At 48.1% G+C, this 24891-nt stretch overlaps 1 protein-coding gene across 4 annotated transcripts in view; it reads right to left on the bottom strand.

Annotated features, from left to right (window-relative positions):
- Positions 1 to 24891, bottom strand: part of LOC139372777 (CYFIP-related Rac1 interactor A-like) — an 87236-nt gene that overhangs the window by 19263 nt on the left and 43082 nt on the right. Inside the window, exons 2-5 of one of the 4 annotated variants that reach the window (XM_071112579.1) lie at positions 16248 to 16338; positions 14937 to 15053; positions 10641 to 10719; positions 1512 to 1633 (exon numbers count right to left, since the gene is read on the bottom strand). In XM_071112579.1, coding sequence (XP_070968680.1) covers positions 1512 to 1633; positions 10641 to 10710 — 192 coding nt within the window. In that variant the 5' untranslated portion in view covers positions 10711 to 10719; positions 14937 to 15053; positions 16248 to 16338. Of the gene's footprint in view, positions 1 to 113; positions 124 to 1511; positions 1634 to 10640; positions 10720 to 14936; positions 15173 to 16247; positions 16339 to 24891 lie in introns of those variants that run through there. The other 3 variants (XM_071112578.1, XM_071112580.1, XM_071112581.1) reach the window with 3 other exon arrangements.

Raw genomic sequence — 24891 nt, 5'->3', positions numbered from 1 at the left:
TGCAATTTGGTTTCATTTGTTACAGCACTTAACGGCATTAACAAATGTTCATATTCTGTTTAGTCGTCGTTGTCCCCCCCCCCCTCCCTGCACACACACACCCCTCCCCTCACCTCTCGTATCTCCTGTCCCCCTCCCTCCTCACACACCCCTCCCCTCACCTCTCGTATCTCCTGTCCCCCCCCCTCCTCACACACACCTCCCCTCACCTCTCGTATCTCCTGCCCCCCCCCCCCCCCCCCCCTCACACACCTCTCGTATCTCCTGCCCCCCCCCCCCCCTCCTCACACACACCTCCCCTCACCTCTCGTATCTCCTGCCCCCCCCCCCTCCTCACACACCTCTCGTATCTCCTGCCCCCCCCCCTCCCTACACACACACACCCCTCACCTCTCGTATCTCCTGTCCCCCCCCCCTCCTCACACACCCCTCCCCTCTCCTCTCGTATCTCCTGCCCCCCCCACACACACCCCTCCCCTTACCTCTCGTATCTCCTGCCCCCCCCCCCTCCTCACACACCTCTCGTATCTCCTGCCCCCCCCTCTCCCTACACACACACACCCCCCTCACCTTTCGTATCTCCTGTCCCGTCCCCCCCCCCTCCTCACACACCCCTCCCCTCACCTCTCGTATCTCCTGCCCCCCCCCCCCCCCCTCCTCACACACACCTCCCCTTACCTCTCGTATCTCCTGCCCCCCCCCCCCCACACACACACACACACACACCCCTCCCCTCACCTCTCGTATCTCCTGTCCCCCCCCCCCCCCCTCCTCACACAAACCTCCCCTCACCTCTCGTATCTCCTGCCCCCCCCACACACCCCTCCCCTTACCTCTCGTATCTCCTGCCCCCCCCCCCCTCCTCACACACCTCTCGTATCTCCTGCCCCCCCCCCCTCCCTACACACACACACCCCTCACCTCTCGTATCTCCTGTCCCCCCCCCTCCTCACACACACCTCCCCTTACCTCTCGTATCTCCTGTCCCCCCCCCCCCCTCCTCACACACACCTCCCCTCACCTCTCGTATCTCCTGTCCCCCCCCCCCCCCTCCTCACACACCCCTCACCTCACCTCTCGTATCTCCTGTCCCCCCCCCCCCTCCTCACACACACCTCCCCTTACCTCTCGTATCTCCTGTCCCCCCCCCCCCCCCCTCCTCACACACACCTCCCCTCACCTCTCGTATCTCCTGTCCCCCCCCCCCCCCCCCCCCCTCCTCACACACCCCTCCCCTCACCTCTCGTATCTCCTGTCCCCCCCCCCCCTCCTCACACACACCTCCCCTCACCTCTCGTATCTCCTGTCCCCCCCCCCCTCCTCACACACCCCTCCCCTCACCTCTCGTATCTCCTGTCCCCCCCCCCCTCCCCTCCTCACACACCCCTCCCCTCACCTCTCGTATCTCCTGCCCCCCCCCCCCCCCCACACACACCCCTCCCCTCACCTCTCGTATCTCCTGCCCCCCCCCCCCCCCCCCCCCCCCCACACACACACACCCCTCCCCTCACCTCTCGTATCTCCTGCCCCGCCCCGTTGTATGACTGTAGTTCAGCCAGGATGCCGTGGGCCTCCTCCAGCACAGCACTGACCTGGTTCCATACAGCCGTCTCTGCCTCCGTAGGCTGAGCATCTGGAGGAGGGAGAGGAGCATGATGGGACATGGAGTTTTGGAGGGTAGGGTTGGGGTTGAGAGTAGAGAGGAGCATTATGGGAAGTTTAATTTTGGAGAGGAGAGTAGGGACAGGGTATGTGTGGGGGATTTGGGGTTTAGGTTATAGGACAGGGTGTGTGGGGGGGGTAATTGGGGTTTAGGTTATAGGACAGGGTGTGTGTGGGGGGGATTTAGGTTATAGGACAGGGTGTGTGAGGGGGAGAATTGAGGTTTAGGTTATAGGACAGGGTGTGTGGGGGGGGGGGGGGAATTGGGGTTCGGTTTATAGGACAGGTTGGGGGAGTAAGGGGAAGGGTGTTTAGTGACCAAGGGAGGATGAGGGTTGAAAGAGAATTAGCACGAAGATCTTTGCAATATAAATATATATCTGTTCAGTCACTACACCGCAGAGGTCCAGATCTTGACATGAGATATGTGTCTGTACAGTACCTCCACTACTACAGTAGATTAGGCTGTCCTGTCCCAGAGGGGAGGGGGGGGTTAACATCTGCTAACCATGTGTATGTGACCAATAACATCTTAGTTTGATTTGATATTTGTTCACGCTTTTGTGTCACTTCACCTTCTACGTTCAACATATTTCCTGTGAAGAGTTGTGTGTAAAAAGTGTCCATTTTTTTTGATTGTCATTAAATTCTGCATGTATGTCAGCAGGCTGGTTCATTTGTTTACTTGACGTTTGAGTTACATGGTCACATGTCAGGTCAAGGATCTGCACCCCCCCCCTTTTTGAGGTGAATTAATATAATCGGAATAAGCTAGTTAATCAGCTCTGTCACACACAGGAGTCAGGGAAGCACGACCTAAAGCTTGGGTTGTTGTGATATGATGTCAGTGATATCGTATCACCCCTGACTGTTGTTGTCGCTGTAGGTCTCTCTCTTTACGTAGTGTTGTGTTGTCTCTCTTGTCGTGATGTGTTTTTTGCCCTATATTTTTAGTTGATACTTAAAAAAAAAATGTGTCCCATCCCCCCCCAGTCCTGCAGGAGGCCTTCTGCCTCTTGGTAGGTTATCATTGTAAATAAGAATTTCTTCATAACCTACTTGCCTAGTTAAATAAAATGTAATACAATTATGCATTGATAAGGCTTAAATTGCCTACTTTTTTAAAACACTTTTTGCATGCTCTTTATGGGGGGGGGGCCTTATATCTATAATTATATAAATTATACAATTGTATATCTTAAGGTCTTGAAAATGTGGATGAGAAAGACCCTGGAATCCTTGATTTTGACTTTCCAATTCCTGTATGAACCGTGTTTAAAGGATGTATAGTCCCAAGACCTGTGTTGTCGCTGACTCTCACAAAGCAGTCAGGACTCTGGGGTTGGCCAGGCCCGATTAAACGATCCCCCAGATTAAACAGAACAGGAAAGGTCTGACCAATCTGCTGCATGCATGCCGACCAGCAGCTGGGCTGCACTGGAAACTGGGCTGCACTGTGGTCAGAGGAAGGGGGAGAGAGAGAGGGGGAGGGGGAGAGAAAGAGAGAGATGGATGGATGGGACGAGATATAGGAAGAGAGAGAGAGGACAGGAACAGGAAGAACAATCCAAATAGAGACAGCAAAGAAAGATCCATATGGTGGAGAATGGGAGAGAAAGAGAGGTGGAAAGAGGGGCTGTGGGAGTGGAAGAAACCCTGAAAAGACTGCTGAGAGAATGAGAGAGTGTGTGTGTGTGAGTGGGCACAGAGAGGGTGAGAGCTGTAGGGAATAGTGTTGCTTAATTCACAATACAGCATTTTTTTTTAGCCCTGCGTCAGCCTGATGTGTTCCTATAGCATTGTCTCCCTCTACGCTTCTACGTCACAGAGATCCACATTTAGAAATGGCCTTTCATATCCAGAGGAGGATTGTGGGTAGTGTATGTGAACTGCCAAATGGAGTTCACATACATCTTCTTCTTCTTTTTTGTCTCTCATCCAAAGGTCGTAGCCAGAACAGCTGAACAGCCAAAACTAAAGTACACACACACGTTGCCTCTCAATCACTGTAGGCTTTTTTTTTTGTAATTAAAAAGATATTTGTTCATACTGGTGGTCCCCCTTGTGAATTGAACCAATGACCCTTGGAGTTGCAAGTGCCATGCTCTACCAACTGTGTGTGTGTCAGTGACTAAACGGGACAGGCAGGGGACAACTTAATCTGACGGCAAGAGGCCAACTAACTAATAACTAACTAACTAACTAGTAACTAACTGATTCAGAGTCCCCAGAAGAGACAGTTCGGCGTGACATTGTGACCATCCATCCGTGGGACACACACACACACACATACACACACACACACACACACACACACACACACACACACGGCCCTAACGTGCACCTCCCAGCAGCTCCAGCCACTTGAAGGTAGCGACAGGTAGATAAAATAGCGCTGACGATTCCAAAAAGTATGAAAACCAACGGTCCAATATTATAGAACCCTGCCAACGATTACGCATACTCGTTTTCGGACTCTGATAAACACTTGACAGTGTCTGTTTGTTCATGTTCGTGTTCAGCGGATGTTGTGGCCATTTTGTTTTGTAATTTGCAGGGATTCAGAGACACCTGTGCTCTCTGCTCCATGAATCCACTCCTGCGTTACCGTAGAGATGGAACGCCTCACACTCTCCTCACATACACAAAGGAGCTGTTAATAAAGTATGTTTAATTATCCCAGGATACACTTCCCTGTTGTTGACCCGTATCCCTGGTCCATGTTGTTTGGTTTGTAATGGAGTTGACCTATATCCCTGGTCTATGTTGTTTGGTTTGTAATGGAGTTGACCTATATCCCTGGTCTATGTTGTTTGGTTTGTAATGGAGTTGACCTATATCTCTGGTCTATGTTGTTTGGTTTTAATGGAGTTGACCCGTATCCCTGGTCTATGTTGTTTGGTTTGTAATGGAGTTGACTCATATCCCTGGTCTATGTTGTTTGGTTTGTAATGGAGTTGACCTATATCCCTGGTCTATGTTGTTTGGTTTGTAATGGAGTTGACCTATATCCCTGGTCTATGTTGTTTGGTTTGTAATGGAGTTGACCTATATCCCTGGTCTATGTTGATTGGTTTGTAATGGAGTTGACCTATATCCCTGGTCTATGTTGATTGGTTTGTAATGGAGTTGACCTATATCCCTGGTCTATGTTGATTGGTTTGTAATGGAGTTGACCTATATCCCTGGTCTATGTTGATTGGTTTGTAATGGAGTTGACCTATATCCCTGGTCTATGTTGTTTGGTTTGTAATGGAGTTGACCTATATCCCTGGCCTATGTTGTTTGGTTTGTAATGGAGTTGACCTATATCCCTGGTCTATGTTGATTGGTTTGTAATGGAGTTGACCTATATCCCTGGTCTATGTTGTTTGGTTTGTAATGGAGTTGACCTATATCCCTGGTCTATGTTGATTGGTTTGTAATGGAGTTGACCTATATCCCTGGTCTATGTTGATTGGTTTGTAATGGAGTTGACCTATATCCCTGGTCTATGTTGTTTGGTTTGTAATGGAGTTGACCTATATCCCTGGTCTATGTTGATTGGTTTGTAATGGAGTTGACCCTGTTTAGATTAGTTATTGTGTCGATGCTTTTGTTTTATTCTAGATGAAGGTGAATTATTACAGTTATAGGTTATGGAGTAGGTCTTTAGCTTTGGTCTGTGTTATTGTTAACTCAAGCTTTCATCTGTGTGACAGAGGTGACTTCTGCCTCTCACTGGAGCAGGAGAGTACAGTGCTACTGTAGAGCGGGGGTTTACTCTGCTTTAGGACAAACATCCCTTTCTCTCTAGCAGTGGGCTCTCCCTCTTCCATAGGATCTATAACAGAATTGACCAGTGGAAGGAAACATTTCTGTTAATAAACAGGGGGAACTTTGGAGAAGGCAGGAAGGAAGGAAGGCAGGAAGTTAAATGTTAGAGGTCAGTGTGGAAAGAGGGAAGGTGAGGATGGAGGCGGTTATCTTGTAAACGACCCTCGCTTGCCCCCATACACACACAAACAGGCATATGAACGCCACAGGAGGCTGCCTGGAGGAGTCATAGTTGTACGGACTCATTGTGATGGCTGGAATATAATTCATGGAACGGTATCAGACTCATGGAAACAACACGTCTAACTTAGTTCCATTTAATTCCATTCCAGCCTTTACGATGAGACCTTCCTCCTATAGCTCCTCCTACCAGCATCCTCTGGCACACACACTCACGCACACACCATATTTTAAACATAAACACATGCACACACTCTCACACGCTCATCCGACAGCATTGCATAGAGGTAAGAAGAGAGGGGTGGTTAGATATAGATGGTCTGAGGCTGTAAGACATCTTTATCTCATAGCAAGAAGATAGATATAGATGGTCTGAGGCTGCAAGACATCTTTATCTCATAGCAAGAAGATAGATATAGATGGTCTGAGGCTGCAAGACATCTTTATCTCATAGCAAGAAGATAGATATAGATGGTCTGAGGCTGCAAGACATCTTTATCTCATAGCAAGAAGAGAAAAGCAAGGGCCTGATTCCAATCTTAAAATCTGGATACAATTTGAATTAGTAGTCGCCATATTCTGGCTTCTTGCTTATACTAGTCTTCACATAACTAGTCTTCACATAACTAGTCTTCACATTACTAGTCTTCACATTACTAGTCTTCTCATTACTAGTCTTCACATAACTAGTCTTCTCATAACTAGTCTTCACATTACTAGTCTTCTCATTAATAGTCTTCACATTACTAGTCTTCACATTACTAGTCTTCACATAACTAGTCTTCACATAACTAGTCTTCTCATAACTAGTCTTCACATTACTAGTCTTCACATTACTAGTCTTCACATTACTAGTCTTCACATAACTAGTCTTCACATAACTAGTCTTCACATAACTAGTCTTCACATTACTAGTCTTCTCATTACTAGTCTTCACATTACTAGTCTTCACATAACTAGTCTTCTCATAACTAGTCTTCACATTACTAGTCTAAACATTACTAGTCTTCTCATTATTAGTCTTCTCATTACTAGTCTTCTCATTACTAGTCTTCACATTACTAGTCTTCTCATAACTAGTCTTCTCATAACTAGTCTTCTCATATAACAGCAGATTAGTTATTACATATGAAGACCAGCCTCAGAGGAGTTGGGTTAAATGTGGAAGACACATTTCAGTTGAATATATTCAGTTGGACAACTGACTAGGTATCCCCCCCTTTCCCCTTTCTCTTGAGCTGAAAAAATGGAGTGTAAGGTGACGACTGAGGAGAGAAACATGGAGGAGGAGGAAGACTACAGGTAGATGACAAACAACACATGGACAGAATGAAGGAAGAACTGAAAAGTAAGACAAAATAAAATAGAAACACAGAGAAGAAAATAAATAAAAAGAGGATGATCTCACGTTCAAAGTCAAGGAAAACTATTGGGCCATGCTCTAGTTCGGAGCAAGCCAGCACTTTCAGGAGGTTACCCATGAGTCTCCTAGAACAGAGAGAGGGGAGAAGAGGAGTGTGTGTGGATGGTGAGGGGGTGGTGTGAGGGACGTGTGTGTGGTGTGGGTGGGTTGGGTCGGGTGTGATGGTGGCATACTCCGCCCAGGTATGTTGTGGTTGTGGGTGGTCTTTGCATGGCAACGTGGACAGACAGATTTCTCTGCTTAGTTTTCTTCTAGCTCTCTGCTGTCCAGCTTCTCAGTACTGGAGGGCTGCTAGGTACATCTGTCCAGCTTCTCAGTACTGGAGGGCTGCTAGGTACGTCTGTCCAGCTTCTCAGTATTGGAGGGCTGCTAGGTACGTCTGTCCAGCTTCTCAGTACTGGAGGGCTGCTGGGTACGTCTGTCCAGCTTCTCAGTACTGGAGAACTGCTGGGTATGTCTGTCCAGCTTCTCAGTACTGGAGAACTGCTAGGTACGTCTGTCCAGCTTCTCAGTACTGGAGAACTGCTGGGTATGTCTGTCCAGCTTCTCAGTACTGGAGGGCTGCTAGGTACGTCTGTCCAGCTTCTCAGTACTGGAGAACTGCTGGGTATGTCTGTCCAGCTTCTCAGTACTGGAGGGCTGCTAGGTACGTCTGTCCAGCTTCTCAGTACTGGAGGGCTGCTGGGTACATCTGTCCAGCTTCTCAGAACTGGAGAACTGCTAGGTACGTCTGTCCAGCTTCTCAGTACTGGAGAACTGCTGGGTATGTCTGTCCAGCTTCTCAGTACTGGAGGGCTGCTAGGTACGTCTGTCCAGCTTCTCAGTACTGGAGGGCTGCTAGGTACGTCTGTCCAGCTTCTCAGTACTGGAGAACTGCTGGGTATGTCTGTCCAGCTTCTCAGTACTGGAGAACTGCTGGGTATGTCTGTCCAGCTTCTCAGTACTGGAGAACTGCTGGGTATGTCTGTCCAGCTTCTCAGTACTGGAGAACTGCTGGGTATGTCTGTCCAGCTTCTCAGTACTGGAGAACTGCTGGGTATGTCTGTCCAGCTTCTCAGTACTGGAGAACTGCTGGGTATGTCTGTCCAGCTTCTCAGTACTGGAGAACTGCTGGGTATGTCTGTCCAGCTTCTCAGTACTGGAGAACTGCTGGGTATGTCTGTCCAGCTTCTCAGTACTGGAGAACTGCTGGGTATGTCTGTCCAGCTTCTCAGTACTGGAGGGCTGCTAGGTACGTCTGTCCAGCTTCTCAGTACTGGAGGGCTGCTGGGTACATCTGTCCAGCTTCTCAGTACTGGAGAACTGCTAGGTACGTCTGTCCAGCTTCTCAGTACTGGAGAACTGCTGGGTATGTCTGTCCAGCTTCTCAGTACTGGAGGGCTGCTAGGTACGTCTGTCCAGCTTCTCAGTACTGGAGGGCTGCTAGGTACGTCTGTCCAGCTTCTCAGTACTGGAGGGCTGCTGGGTACGTCTGTCCAGCTTCTCAGTACTGGAGGGCTGCTAGGTACGTCTGTCCAGCTTCTCAGTACTGGAGGGCTGCTAGGTACATCTGTCCAGCTTCTCAGTACTGGAGGGCTGCTAGGTACATCTGTCCAGCTTCTCAGTACTGGAGAACTGCTGGGTATGTCTGTCCAGCTTCTCAGTACTGGAGGGCTGCTAGGTACGTCTGTCCAGCTTCTCAGTACTGGAGGGCTGCTAGGTACGTCTGTCCAGCTTCTCAGTACTGGAGAACTGCTGGGTATGTCTGTCCAGCTTCTCAGTACTGGAGGGCTGCTGGGTATGTCTGTCCAGCTTCTCAGTACTGGAGGGCTGCTGGGTATGTCTGTCCAGCTTCTCAGTACTGGAGGGCTGCTGGGTACATCTGTCCAGCTTCTCAGTACTGGAGAACTGCTGGGTATGTCTGTCCAGCTTCTCAGTACTGGAGGGCTGCTGGGTACATCTGTCCAGCTTCTCAGTACTGGGGAACTGCTGGGTATGTCTGTCCAGCTTCTCAGTACTGGAGGGCTGCTGGGTACATCTGTCCAGCTTCTCAGTACTGGAGAACTGCTGGGTACATCTGTCCAGCTTCTCAGTACTGGAGAACTGCTGGGTATGTCTGTCCAGCTTCTCAGTACTGGAGGGCTGCTGGGTACATCTGTCCAGCTTCTCAGTACTGGAGAACTGCTGGGTATGTCTGTCCAGCTTCTCAGTACTGGAGAACTGCTGGGTATGTCTGTCCAGCTTCTCAGTACTGGAGGGCTGCTGGGTACATCTGTCCAGCTTCTCAGTACTGGAGAACTGCTGGGTATGTCTGTCCAGCTTCTCAGTACTGGAGGGCTGCTAGGTACGTCTGTCCAGCTTCTCAGTACTGGAGAACTGCTGGGTATGTCTGTCCAGCTTCTCAGTACTGGAGAACTGCTGGGTATGTCTGTCCAGCTTCTCAGTACTGGAGAACTGCTGGGTATGTCTGTCCAGCTTCTCAGTACTGGAGAACTGCTGGGTATGTCTGTCCAGCTTCTCAGTACTGGAGAACTGCTGGGTATGTCTGTCCAGCTTCTCAGTACTGAAGAACTGCTGGGTATGTCTGTCCAGCTTCTCAGTACTGGAGAACTGCTGGGTATGTCTGTCCAGCTTCTCAGTACTGGAGAACTGCTGGGTATGTCTGTCCAGCTTCTCAGTACTGGAGAACTGCTGGGTATGTCTGTCCAGCTTCTCAGTACTGGAGAACTGCTGGGTATGTCTGTCCAGCTTCTCAGTACTGGATAACTGCTGGGTATGTCTGTCCAGCTTCTCAGTACTGGAGAACTGCTGGGTACGTCTGTCCAGCTTCTCAGTACTGGAGAACTGCTGGGTATGTCTGTCCAGCTTCTCAGTACTGGAGGGCTGCTAGGTACGTCTGTCCAGCTTCTCAGTACTGGAGGGCTGCTGGGTACATCTGTCCAGCTTCTCAGTACTGGAGAACTGCTGGGTACATCTGTCTAGCTTCTCAGTACTGGGGAACTGCTGGGTACATCTGTCCAGCTTCTCAGTACTGGAGGGCTGCTGGGTACATCTGTCCAGCTTCTCAGTACTGGAGGGCTGCTGGGTACATCTGTCCAGCTTCTCAGTACTGGAGGGCTGCTGGGTACATCTGTCCAGCTTCTCAGTACTGGAGGGCTGCTGGGTACATCTGTCCAGCTTCTCAGTACTGGAGGGCTGCTGGGTACATCTTTCCAGCTTCTCAGTACTGAAGGGCTGCTGGGTACATCTGAACTATCATATTGTCTGAACTATCTCCACTATCCTCTGTTTATTGTGAAGTCAACTTAAATTAAAGATGAGCTAAACTACAAAGGGATCATGGACATGGGTCTTATGAGGACTGATTGGTTCAGTTCAGGAGGTCCAAGAATGAGTGAGTGTAGAGAGTTTCTGAACATGACAAACACCACACACAACCCAACGACACTCCAACACACCATGAGAACATCAACCCACATCTAAAACCCCATCCTTCACCTCTGACCTCCACCCTGCATCACACACCGATACAGACGTCAAAAACACACACATATGCATGCACATAACAGCGCTCACTTACTTTCAAAGTCCAGGAAAAAATGTGGACAGTTTTCTAAATCCTTGCCAAGGACCTTAATGAGGTTCCCCATGGCTGTAACCTGGACAGGAGAGAGATAGACATACAGTAGAACTAACCCCAACCTGGACTGTAGACACATAGACTAACAGTAGAACTAACCCCAACCTGGAGGCACATAGACTAACAGTAGAACTAACTCCAACCTGGAGAGAGAGAGAGACTAACAGTAGAACTAACCCCAACCTGGAGAGAGATAGACTAACAGTAGAACTAACCCCGACCTCCTGGAGAGAGAGAGACTAACAGTAGAACTAACCCCAACCTGGAGAGAGAGAGAGAGAGACTAACAGTAGAACGAACCCCAACCTGGAGAGAGAGAGAGAGACTAACAGTAGAACGAACCCCAACCTGGACTGGAGAGACATATACTAACAGTAGAACTAATCCCAACCTGGACTGGAGACACGTAGACTAACAGTATAACTAACCCCAACCTCCTGGAGAGAGAGAGACTAACAGTAGAACTAACCCCAACGTGGAGACACATAGACTAACAGTAGAACTAACCCCAACCTGGAGAGAGAGAGAGACTAACAGTAGAACTAACCCCAACCTGGAGACACATAGACTAACAGTAGAACTAACCCCAACCTGGAGAGAGAGAGACTAACAGTAGAACTAACCCCAACCTGGAGAGATAGAGAGACTAACAGTAGAACTAACCCCAACCTGGAGACACATAGACTAACAGTAGAACTAACCCCAACCTGGAGAGAGAGAGACTAACAGTAGAACTAACCCCAACCTGGAGAGAGAGAAACTAACAGTAGAACTAACCCCAACCTGGAGACACATAGACTAACAGTAGAACTAACCCCAACCTGGAGAGAGAGAGACTAACAGTAGAACTAACCCCAACCTGGAGACACAAAGACTAACAGTAGAACTAACCCCAACCTGGAGAGAGAGAGACTAACAGTACAGAGAAATGCTTTTCTATGTTATATTGTTGTAGAAACCATGTTATTTTAGCCTTACTCTCATCTAATCACCTTTCCTGACCTATTGTCTCCCCTAATTGTTCATCTGGCTTTATAAACTGTGTGGTTCGAGCCCTGAATGCCGATTGGCTAAAAAAAGCCATGGTATATCAGACTTTATACCATGTTTATGACAAAACATTTATATTTACAACTCTAATTACGTTGGTAACCAGTTTATAATAGCAATAAGGCACCTCGGAGGTTTGTGGTACATGGCCAATATACAACGACTAAGGGCTGTGTCCAGGCACTCTGCGTTGTGTGGTGTACAGGAACAGGCCATAGTTGTGGTATATTAGCCATTACCACACCCCCTCGTGCCTTATTGATGAATTATCCACAGTTAAAATGAAACTCTCTATTGATTAATGAATCAATCAATCAATCATCATTGAATCGATCAATCAATCAGTTCATTGTCCATATAAAGGCTACAGAACGTGCAGATGTTGGGTCAGTTTTCAGAGGCACACACGAAATGTAGCTAACCTCTCTCAGATCAATGTCTGTTGATAGCAGGTCTAACAGTTTATCTACTGTTGATAGCAGGTCTAACAGTATATCTACTGTCTGTTGATAGCAGGTCTAACAGTATATCTACTGTTGATAGCAGGTCTAACAGTATATCTACTGTCTGTTGATAGCAGGTCTAACAGTATATCTACTGTCTGTTGATAGCAGGTCTAACAGTATATCTACTGTTGATAGCAGGTCTAACAGTATATATACTGTTGATAGCAGGTCTAACAGTATATCTACTGTCTGTTGATAGCAGGTCTAACAGTATATCTACTGTTGATAGCAGGTCTAACAGTTTATCTACTGTCTGTTGATAGCAGGTCTAACAGTTTATCTACTGTTGATAGCAGGTCTAACAGTATATCTACTGTCTGTTGATAGCAGTTCTAACAGTATATCTACTGTTGATAGCAGGTCTAACAGTATATCTACTGTCTGTTGATAGCAGGTCTAACAGTAGATCTACTGTTAATAACAGTTCTGACAGTAGATCTACTGTTGATAGCAGGTCTAACAGTATATCTAATGTCTGTTGATAGCAGGTCTAACAGTAGATCTACTGTTGATAGCAGGTCTAACAGTATATCTACTGTCTGTTGATAGCAGGTCTAACAGTTTATCTACTGTTGATAGCAGGTCTAACAGTATATCTACTGTTGATAGCAGGTCTAACAATATATCTACTGTTGATAGCAGGTCTAACAGTATATCTACTGTTGATAGCAGGTCTAACAGTTTATCTACTGTCTGTTGATAGCAGGTCTAACAGTATATCTACTGTCTGTTGATAGCAGGTCTAACAGTATATCTACTGTTGATAGCAGGTCTAACAGTTTATCTACTGTCTGTTGATAGCAGGTCTAACAGTATATCTACTGTCTGTTGATAGCAGGTCTAACAGTTTATCTACTGTTGATAGCAGGTCTAACAGTTTATCTACTGTTGATAGCAGGTCTAACAGTATATCTACTGTCTGTTGATAGCAGGTCTAACAGTATATCTACTGTTGATAGCAGGTCTAACAGTTTATCTACTGTCTGTTGATAGCAGGTCTAACAGTATATCTACTGTTTGTTGATAGCAGGTCTGACAGTTTATCTACTGTTGATAGCTGGTCTAACAGTATATCTACTGTCTGTTGATAGCAGGTCTAACAGTATATCTACTGTTGATAGCAGGTCTAACAGTTTATCTACTGTCTGTTGATAGCAGGTCTAACAGTTTATCTACTGTTGATAGCAGGTCTAACAGTATATCTACTGTTGATAGCATGCTGTGCATGAATTCATATTTCCTGCGTTGCCAAGGTGATCCGAAAGACAATGCCAGCGTCCCAAATGGCACCACATTCCCTTCAAACCAAGGTTTAAACTGAGAGTCTGAGTTAGACAAACCAAGATAACTGAGAGTCTGAGTTAGACAAACCAAGTTAACTGAGAGTCTGAGTTAGACAAACCAAGGTAACTGAGAGTCTGAGTTAGACAAACCAAGGTAACTGAGAGTCTGAGTTAGACAAACCAAGGTAACTGAGAGTCTGAGTTAGACAAACCAAGATAACTGAGAGTCTGAGTTAGACAAAGCAAGGTTTTAACTGAGAGTCTGAATTAGACAAACCAAGATAACTGAGAGTCTGAGTTAGACAAACCAAGGTTTTAACTGAGAGTCTGAGTTAGACAAACCAAGGTTTTAACTGAGAGTCTGAATTAGACAAACCAAGATAACTGAGAGTCTGAGTTAGACAAACCAAGGTTTTAACTGAGAGTCTGAGTTAGACAAACCAAGGTTTTAACTGAGAGTCTGAATTAGACAAACCAAGATAACTGAGAGTCTGAGTTAGACAAACCAAGGTTTTAACTGAGAGTCTGAATTAGACAAACCAAGGTTTTTACTGAGCTGACATCAAATCATACCACAAAATCTGTTAATGTGCATAACACCTATGGTATACAAAACATTATGAACACCTGCTCTTTACACTGAGTATACAAAACATTATGAACACCTGCTCTTTACACTGAGCGAACAAAACATTATGAACACCTGCTCTTTACACTGAGTATACAAAACATTAGGAACACCTGCTCTTTACACTGAGTACACAAAACATTATGAACACCTGCTCTTTCCATGACTTGGACTGATCAGTTGAATCCAGGTGAAAGATATGATCTCTTATTGATGTCACCTGTTAAATCCACTTCAATCAGTGTAGATGAAGAAGAGGAGACGTGTCCAATTCAGAGGGTGAATGGGCAAGACAAAAGATTTAAGTGCCTTTAATGTCAAGAACTGCAACGCTGCTGGGGTTTTTCACGCTCAACAGTTGTTTTTTTTGTGTATCAAGAATTGTCCACCACACAAAGGACATTCAGCCAACTTGACACAACTGTGGGACATTTGGAGTCAACAAGTGCCAGCATCCTTGTGGAACGCTTTCGACACCTTGTGGAGTCCATGTCCCGATGAATTGAGGCTGTTCAGAGGGCAAACGGGGAGGTGCAACTCAATATTAGGAAGGTGTTCTTAATGTTTTGTAGAATGGTGGATGCATAGATATGCATGCTAACACACACACACACACACACACACACACACACACACACACACACACACACACACACACACACACACACACATAAAGTTTAAAGGAAATTCATTATTGACTGGTTTCGTAATCATTAGCCAACCTAAGACTGGCCTGTAGGGGGCATGCGGCTGTATTACGTTCTCTTACCTTCACACCAGTCAAATGTTGCTATCTGCACTCTGTCTGTATGTCACCTCCCTCTTTCCTCTCCCTCTTCCTCTCTTCCCTCCTTCTCTTCTCTGCCGTGATCTGTTATTCCGTATCCTAGTAAATTGATTAATCACAGTCAGTCTTTCCCAGTACCGCATGCTATCTCACTGAGGTCCCAGTGGCTGCCTCTGTCTCTGTCTCTGTCTCTCCCTTAGAGACTCTGCTACAGAGAACACTACTGTAGCTACTAGCTAGCTCTACACATCTCTCTCTCTCTCTTTCGCACACTTCTCTTTTTCTCTCCATATTCTCTCTGGTGTTTTAACTGAAGAGGAAGGAGGCACAATGATACCCTCTCTTCCTCTCCCCACACAGCATCTCTCACCACCTTCCTCGCCCTGTCTCTTACCAGAATATACCCCTCTCTCTCTCTCTCTCTCTCTCTCTCTCTCTGTCTCTCTGTCTCTCTCTCTCTCTCTCTCTCTCTCTCTCTCTGTCTCTCTGTCTCTCTGTCTCTCTGTCTCTCTGTCTCTCTCTCTCTCTCTCTCTCTCTCTCTCTCTCTCTGTCTCTCTCTCTCTCTCTCTCTCTGTGTTGTCAGATGACAATCCAGTGAGTTCCTCTAAAATACCCCCAGCGGCTCTAACTCATTTCTCCTCACTTCTCTTTTCAAACTACAACAGAATTGTCTTTGACCAGGGCCCATAGAACTATGTTCAAAAGCAGTGCACTATATAGGGAATAGTGTACTATTTGGGGGGGACACACACACGCTGCTGTTCTGGGCCGAGGCCAGATACATCTCCTGCGCTTGAGCACGACAAACCTATAATGACGGTGATGATGTAACACAAACTCACGGGATTTATGATCCAACTGCTTCGTTTTAGAGAGTAGAAAAATGAGCTGTATCTCTGTAACTAAGCATTGTGGGAAGCGGTGGTCTGTCAAGTTACTGTACAGTACAGGAAGCTTCCACTGCACTCTCCCCCACCTCTCTCTCCCCCCACTTCTCTCTCCCCTCTCCTCTCCTCACACCCTTCCCCCCCCCCTCTCTCTCTCTCTCTCTCTCCTCCCCATCTCTCTTCCTCACCTCTATCTCATTCATCCCCTCTCTCTCTCCTCCACCTCCCATCTCTCTTCCTCACCTCTATCTCATTCATCCCCTCTCTCTCTCCTCCCCATCTCTCATCCTCACCTCTATCTCATTCATCCCCTCTCTCTCTTTCTACCCATATGGAAGGTCTCTGTTGTCTCAGCTGTGGTTGTCTCTCTCCTCCCCCCTCCTTTCTTTTCTCCCTCGTTCTTACCGTTTCTTGTGTTTGTCCTTATAGAGCTCTTCACTGCATCAACCAGGGCCTCTCAGCTCAACACCCACACGACAGCATCAAGTTCCACCACCTAGAGAGAGAGAGAGAGAGAGATTGGTTAGCATAAGGTACAGTAGTTTGTGTCTGCATAACGTGAGGATAAGTGCAGGTTAAGATGATAATGTGAGGTTGTTATTATAATGCAGGTTAATCTCGCAAGTGTGAAAGTGAACCTATTGAAGTTTGAGCTTTGTTTGGGATGTCTGTGAGAGTGGTGATAATAATTTGTATTATTTTATTTTACTAGGGAAGTCAGTTAAGAACAAATTATTATTTTCAATGACGGCCTAGGAACAGTGGGTTAACTGCCTGTTCAGGGGCAGATTTGTACCTTGTCAGCTCGGGGATTTGAACTTGCAACCTATCGGTTACTAGTCCAACGCTCTAACCACTAGGCTACCCTGCTGCACTAATACAGGAAGTAGTAGTGATGATAGTACAGGAAGTAGTATTGACAATAATACAGGAAGTAGTAGTGATAATAATACAGGAAGTAGTAGTGATAATCATACATTACATCCATTTCACACTCTTCACTTCCCCTAGGTTACATGACAGGGATGTTCCCTTTCAAGGGAAGGAGTGAACAAGCACAGAGGCGAGGACACATCTTCTCAGTTTGGACAGCAGCCAAATCCTTTATTTTCACACTACAGTAACATAAGCCTGTTTATATCTGTCTCAGCTCAGTTGTTATAGCTCATGACCTCACACTACACACTAAACCCTCTAATCTAGTGTCTACTGTAACTATTGACGCTATCCATGGTGGCGTTGCATCATACCAGGAAGAGAGCTAGAGAAAAAAGAAAGAAAGAGATGGAGAATGGCTTTGCTAAACTGTTGCCAAGGAAACAAGCATGACAACGGCGAGGCAGAGAACGTTCTGAGCTATTGATTAGCCTAACGACAACAAAACGCTAACATTATTTGTCTCCCAGCTGGACAGACAGAGAAGAAAGAGGTTGATAAAGAGGAACAAAGGGAAGAAGAAGGGACGGAGACGGAGAAGGAGACGGAGAAGGAGACGGAGACGGAGACGGAGAAGGAGACGGAGAAGGAGACGGAGAAGGAGACGGAGAAGGAGACGGAGAAGGAGACGGAGAAGGAGACGGAGAAGGAGACGGAGAAGGAGACGGAGAAGGAGACGGAGAAGGAGACGGAGAAGGAGACAGAAAAGGAGAGAGAGGAAGATGAGAGGTGTGTGTTTAAAGGCGAAAGGTCTTCACAGTAAAAAAAAAACTGGGTTAACCTTCACATAGAGAGAGGTGCACCCTGGGATATTATTAATTCACCAGCGGGTTGCCATCAGTGTGTGTATGAATGTGACATTGTAGACTAGAAATATGAAAACACATCTTCTGAGTGCCAAACATCTCCCTCCTACTCTCTATTACTCTCTCTGTCTCCCTCCCTATGTCTCTCTCTGTCTCTATCTGTCTATGTCTCTCTCTCTGTCTGTCTCTCTCTCTCTGTCTCTCTCTCTGTCTCTCTCTCTATCTCTGTCTCCCTCCCTCTGTCTCTCTCTGTCTCTCTCTCCCCCTGTCTCTCTCTGTCTGTCTTTCTCTGTCTGTCTCTCTCCCTCTCTCTGTCTCTCTCTGTCTCCCTCCCACTCTCTATTACTCTCTCTGTCTCTCTATTACTCTCTATGTCTCCCTCCCACTATTACTATCTCTGTCTCTCTCTCTCTCTCTCTCTCTCTCTCTTTCTCTCCCTCTTTCTTACGAGCCCCCCCCCCCCCCCCCCCCCCCCCGCGCAGGCTCTCACTCATCTAGTTAAAGTAAATATGCAGTGTATTTACAATTTTTATTTTATTTATTTATTTCGGCGGCCTTTCTCAATAGCAAGGCTATGCTCCACTGAGTCTGTACATAGTCAAAGCTTTCCTTCATTTTGGGTCAGTCACAGTGGTCAGGTATTCTGCCACTGTGTACTCTCTGTTCAGGGCCAAATAGCATTCTAGTTGGCTCAGTTTTAAGCTCAACCGTCCCGTGAAAGGGAAGAAGATCCTCTTTAAGGATCCACTGTAAGGGATCTCGTCCTCCTCTTCTGAGGAGGAGAAGGATCGGAGGACCAAGGTGCAGCGTGGTAAGTGTCCATGTCTTTTTTAATAAACAAACTGAACACTGGAATAAAACAATAAACGATGTGAACAAAAGTAAACAGTACCGTGTGGCCCAAACACTCACACGGAAACAAACACCCACAAACCAAAAGTGAAACCCAGGCTACCTAAGTATGATTCTCAATCAGGGACAACAATTGACAGCTGCCTCTGATTGAGAACCATACTAGGCCGAACTCAAAACCCAACATAGAAAAACAAACATAGACTGCCCACCCCAACTCACGCCCTGACCATACTAACACACAGACAAAAACAAAGGAACTAAGGTCAGAACGTGACATCCACTCCTTTTTAAAAACAATTCTCCTAAAATGACAAACCCAAATCTAACTGCTTGTAGCTCAGGACCTGAGGCAAGGATATGCATGTTATTGATACCATTTGAAAGGAAACACTTTGAAGTTTGTGAAAATGTGAAAGAAATGTAGGAGAATATTACACATTAGATCTAGTAAAAGAAAATACAAAGAAAATAAATGTATTTTTGAAATCTTTGAAATGCAAGAGAAAGGCCAAAATGTATTACTCCACCTCAGGTACACTAGATGTATATAAAAAGTTTTAGACTGATCCAATGAACCATTGCATTTCTGTAAAAAAAAAATGAATCTGGACTGCCAAAATGTTTCTAATTTGTTTATTAATAACTTTTCATGTTCAAAACTGTGCACTCTCCTCAAACAATAGCATGGTATTATTTCACGGTAATAGCTACTGTAAATTGGATAGTGCAGTTAGATTAACAAGAATTTAATCTTTCCGCCAACACCAAATATGTCTATGTCCTGGGAAATGTTCTTGTTACTTACAACCTCATGCTGATCATATTAGCCTACGTTAGCTCAAAAGTCCCGTGGAAGGGACACCGATCCAGAGTTTTTTAACATCATCCTCAGCTCTGGAATCTTCACCAAAATTTGGAACCAAGGACTGATCACCCCAATGCCACAATACTGGAGACAAATTTGACCCCAATAACGACTGTGGGATTAAAGAGTTTAATTATAGCGAATTGGAATTTGTGGTCTGTATATTTGATCATGTAGGATACCATCAACACAGGGTTTATATGTTGTCCTGTAGTTTATTCAGTTGACGAATCCAGTGGATTCTCTCTCTCTCTCTTTCTCTCTATCCCTTTTTGTCTTGCTCTCTCTCTCCCCATCTCTCTCTCTCACTCACTCACTCACTCACTCACTCACTCACTCACTCACTCACTCACTCACTCACTCACTCACTCACTCACTCACTCACTCACTCACTCACTCACTCACTCACTCACTCACTCACTCACTCACTCACTCACTCACTCTCACACACACACACACACACACACACACACACACACACACACACACACACACACACACACACACACACACACACACACACACACACACACACACACACACACACACACACCTTAAACACACACAAGCCTCAAACATAGTCATTCACAACTGTGAATGCTGAGATGTGCTGGTAGAGATTGTTGATGCTGCTTGTGTCTCAGTGCTGTCAGAGATAGCTAGTCTAGCCTTCAATCATTCTGATCTACAACCATTAGAAGTTCATGAACAGGATTTGAATGACAATAGCACAGGGATGCCGGGCATCATATCTTGAGATCTCTCACGCTGCTTTAATAAAGGGATGAAAGAGAAGCATAGAGACAGAGAGAGAGAGGGAGAGGAGAGAGAGAAAGAGCGAGAGTGTGAGAAAGAAATAGAGACATGAAGGGAGAGAGAGAAAGAGTGACTGACCCAAAATTAAGGAAATACCACAGTGTGACATCACAGCAGCAAGATTTGTGACCTGTTGCCACAAGAAAAGGGGCAACCAGTGAAGAACAAACACCATTGTAAATACAACCCATATTTATCTTTATTTTCCCTTTTGTACTTTAACTATTTGCATATTATTACAACACTGTATAAAGACATAATATGACATTTGAAATGTCTTTATTCTTTTGGAACTTCTGTGAGTGTAATGTTTACTGTTACATTTTTCTAAAATGCTTATTTCACAAAGTGTTTAAAATATTTTTCACTTGCTTCGACAATGTAAACAAACATATGTTTCCCGTGCTGATAAAGCCAGTTACATTGAGTATGGGACAGATGGAGACAAAGACAAAAGGAGAGGAAGGACACAACACATCTGAGCTCAAAGTATTCTCTAAGGCAGAGTAGAGTAAAGTTGTATCATGACAACAATTATCTGGGTAAAATATGTTCTAGGAGCACGGGTGCTCCCAAATTAAATATCCAGGTTACACATCAACATATTTAGGAGCATATATTTATACATTTTTCTTTAACCTTTATTTAACTTGTTAGTTAAAGAACAAATTTAACTAGTCAGTTAAAGAACACATTCTTCTTTTCAATGACGGTTTAGGAACAGTGGGTTAACTGCCTGTTCAGGGGCAGAACGACAGATTCGTACCTTGTCAGCTCAGTGATTCGATCTAGCAATCTTCCGGTTACTAGTCCAACGCTCTAACCACTAGGCTACCTGCCGCCCGCTCTAACCACTAGGCTACCTGCCGCCCGCTCTAACCACTAGGCTACCTGCCGCCTGCTCTAACCACTAGGCTACCTGCCGCCCACTCTAACGACTAGGCTACCTGCCGCCCGCTCTAGCCACTAGGCTACCTGCCGCCCGCTCTAACCACTAGGCTACCTGCCCCCCCGCTCTAACCACTAGGCTACCTGCCGCCCGCTCTAACCACTAGGCTACCTGCCGCCCGCTCTAACCACTAGGCTACCTGCCGCCCGCTCTAACCACTATGCTACCTGCCGCCCGCTCTAACCACTAGGCTACCTGCCGCCCGCTCTAACCACTAGGCTACCTGCCGCCCGCTCTAACCACTAGGCTACCTGCCGCCCATTCTAACCACTAGGCTACCTGCCGCCCGCTCTAACCACTAGGCTACCTGCCGCCCGCTCTAACCACTAGGCTACCTGCCGCCCGCTCTAACCACTAGGCTACCTGCCGCCCGCTCTAACCACTAGGCTACCTGCCGCCCGCTCTAACCACTAGGCTACCTGCCGCCCTCTCTAACCACAAGGCTACCTGCCGCCCTCTCTAACCACTAGGCTTCCTGCCGCCCTCTCTAACCACTAGGCTACCTGCCGCCCGCTCTAACCACTAGGCTACCCGCCGCCCCGCTCTAACCACTAGGCTACCCGCCGCCCCGCTCTAACCACTAGGCTACCCGCCGCCCGCTCTAACCACTAGGCTACCCGCCGCCCTCTCTAACCACTAGGCTACCCGCCGCCCGCTCTAACCACTAGGCTACCTGCCGCCCGCTCTAACCACTATGCTACCTGCCGCCCGCTCTAACCACTAGGCTACCTGCCGCCCGCTCTAACCACTAGGCTACCTGCCGCCCATTCTAACCACTAGGCTACCTGCCGCCCGCTCTAACCACTAGGCTACCTGCCGCCCGCTCTAACCACTAGGCTACCTGCCGCCCGCTCTAACCACTAGGCTACCTGCCGCCCGCTCTAACCACTAGGCTACCTGCCGCCCGCTCTAACCACTAGGCTACCTGCCGCCCGCTCTAACCACTAGGCTACCTGCCGCCCGCTCTAACCACTAGGCTACCTGCCGCCCGCTCTAACCACTAGGCTACCTGCCGCCCGCTCTAACCACTAGGCTACCTGCCGCCCCGCTCTAACCACTAGGCTACCTGCCGCCCCGCTCTAACCACTAGGCTACCTGCCGCCCCGCTCTAACCACTAGGCTACCTGCCGCCCGCTCTAACCACTAGGCTACCTGCCGCCCGCTCTAACCACTAGGCTACCTGCCGCCCGCTCTAACCACTAGGCTACCTGCCGCCCGCTCTAACCACTAGGCTACCTGCCGCCCGCTCTAACCACTAGGCTACCTGCCGCCCGCTCTAACCACTAGGCTACCTGCCGCCCGCTCTAACCACTAGGCTACCTGCCGCCCGCTCTAACCACTAGGCTACCTGCCGCCCTCTCTAACCACAAGGCTACCTGCCGCCCTCTCTAACCACTAGGCTTCCTGCCGCCCTCTCTAACCACTAGGCTACCTGCCGCCCGCTCTAACCACTATGCTACCTGCCGCCCGCTCTAACAACTCCTGCAGCCCGCTCTAACCACTAGGCTACCTGCCGCCCGCTCTAACCACTAGGCTACCTGCCGCCAGCTCTAACCACTAGGCTACCTGCCGCCCGCTCTAACCACTAGGCTACCTGCCGCCCGCTCTAACCACTAGGCTACCTGCCGCCCCGCTCTAACCACTAGGCTACCTGCCGCCCGCTCTAACCACTAGGCTACCTGCCGCCCGCTCTAACCACTATGCTACCTGCCGCCCGCTCTAACCACTAGGCTACCTGCCGCCCGCTCTAACCACTAGGCTACCTGCCGCCCTCTCTAACCACTAGGCTTCCTGCCGCCCTCTCTAACCACTAGGCTACCTGCCGCCCGCTCTAACCACTATGCTACCTGCCGCCCGCTCTAACAACTCCTGCCGCCCGCTCTAACCACTAGGCTACCTGCCGCCCGCTCTAACCACTAGGCTACCTGCCGCCAGCTCTAACCACTAGGCTACCTGCCGCCCGCTCTAACCACTAGGCTACCTGCCGCCCGCTCTAACCACTAGGCTACCTGCCGCCCCGCTCTAACCACTAGGCTACCTGCCGCCCGCTCTAACCACTAGGCTACCTGCCGCCCGCTCTAACCACTATGCTACCTGCCGCCCGCTCTAACCACTAGGCTACCTGCCGCCCGCTCTAACCACTAGGCTACCTGCCGCCCATTCTAACCACTAGGCTACCTGCCGCCCGCTCTAACCACTAGGCTACCTGCCGCCCGCTCTAACCACTAGGCTACCTGCCGCCCGCTCTAACCACTAGGCTACCTGCCGCCCGCTCTAACCACTAGGCTACCTGCCGCCCGCTCTAACCACTAGGCTACCTGCCGCCCGCTCTAACCACTAGGCTACCTGCCGCCCGCTCTAACCACTAGGCTACCTGCCGCCCGCTCTAACCACTAGGCTACCTGCCGCCCCGCTCTAACCACTAGGCTACCTGCCGCCCCGCTCTAACCACTAGGCTACCTGCCGCCCGCTCTAACCACTAGGCTACCTGCCGCCCGCTCTAACCACTAGGCTACCTGCCGCCCGCTCTAACCACTAGGCTACCTGCCGCCCGCTCTAACCACTAGGCTACCTGCCGCCCGCTCTAACCACTAGGCTACCTGCCGCCCGCTCTAACCACTAGGCTACCTGCCGCCCGCTCTAACCACTAGGCTACCTGCCGCCCGCTCTAACCACTAGGCTACCTGCCGCCCGCTCTAACCACTAGGCTACCTGCCGCCCGCTCTAACCACTAGGCTACCTGCCGCCCGCTCTAACCACTAGGCTACCTGCCGCCCGCTCTAACCACTATCCTAACTGTATGACCATAATGATCGCATTGTAGTGCACTGCCTGAGGGAGAGAAAGAGATGCGAGATAATCTAACAATCTCTCTAGATAGGTTCCTACTGGCGAAAGATTTTCATGCTAATCTTTTAAAATTCGCATTAAAGAAAACATGCACATTTGTGTGTTTCCACCAAACCGACTTGTTGCTGATAAAGATCAGTGTGTGAGGATGTATGTACTTTTCGCTTAAATTGTTATATACCCGAAAAAAATGTTCAATGCCTTTTCAACTCTACCGAAGGTTTTGTCTTAAAAACAGTTGCAAATGTGCCTACTTTGATATTGTCATGCTGCTCTAGTGTAAGAGTGGGGGTTGGGCCTGTTTGCACACTCACGACCAGGGCGTATTTGTGACTTCCATGTTGAGGCCCTCTTTGCAGTGGGTGGAGTGCATGGGGTGGGCACGACGGGCATAGGTCTGATCTGAGGGGGCCTCAATCGGGTGTGGGCATGGTTGACTTGGGGGTGGGTTGATTGGTTGGGGTGTGGATGTGGCTGGTGCTGCTGTGGTCTGGATGTAGGTCTTCTCGGCGTGGGTCCTCTATGTGTAGGTACAGGGGGGGGTCCCGCAGGTCTGGGAGGGTGTTTCGCTAGTCTGGGCGGGGTGTCTATTGATCTGTTGCTCCTGTGTGAAGTATTCGATCTGCGTTTAAACACTTGTGCGTTGGGGAAAGTAGATCAAGCTTTTTCAATCACTCCCTTCAGTGCTGTGGCCACCTTTTCCTGCTGTGCTCTCAGGTCGTTTGTGCCTGTGTGTATTATTATGTGGCTGGGTGACCCAGTTGGTCCTCAGACAGAAGGTCTAGGGCGTGCTGGGTGCTTGGACACACTGTGTTTGGGGAAAAAGGTGTTTTTCTTGTATATATTTCCCATTTGAGTCCATAAGGAGTACAATCTGTGTCTTGTGTATATCCTCAGTGGGTGTGTGTGGGGGGGGGCTGTCAGGAGGGCTGTCAGGGTGGCTGATGGGGGGTGCTCAGAGGGGGTGAGATC

Source organism: Oncorhynchus clarkii, chromosome 18 (assembly GCF_045791955.1).
Source record: "Oncorhynchus clarkii lewisi isolate Uvic-CL-2024 chromosome 18, UVic_Ocla_1.0, whole genome shotgun sequence".
NCBI lineage: Eukaryota > Metazoa > Chordata > Actinopteri > Salmoniformes > Salmonidae > Oncorhynchus > Oncorhynchus clarkii.
Note: the sequence above shows the minus strand (reverse complement) of the source record. Positions and strands in the feature narration are given on the sequence as shown.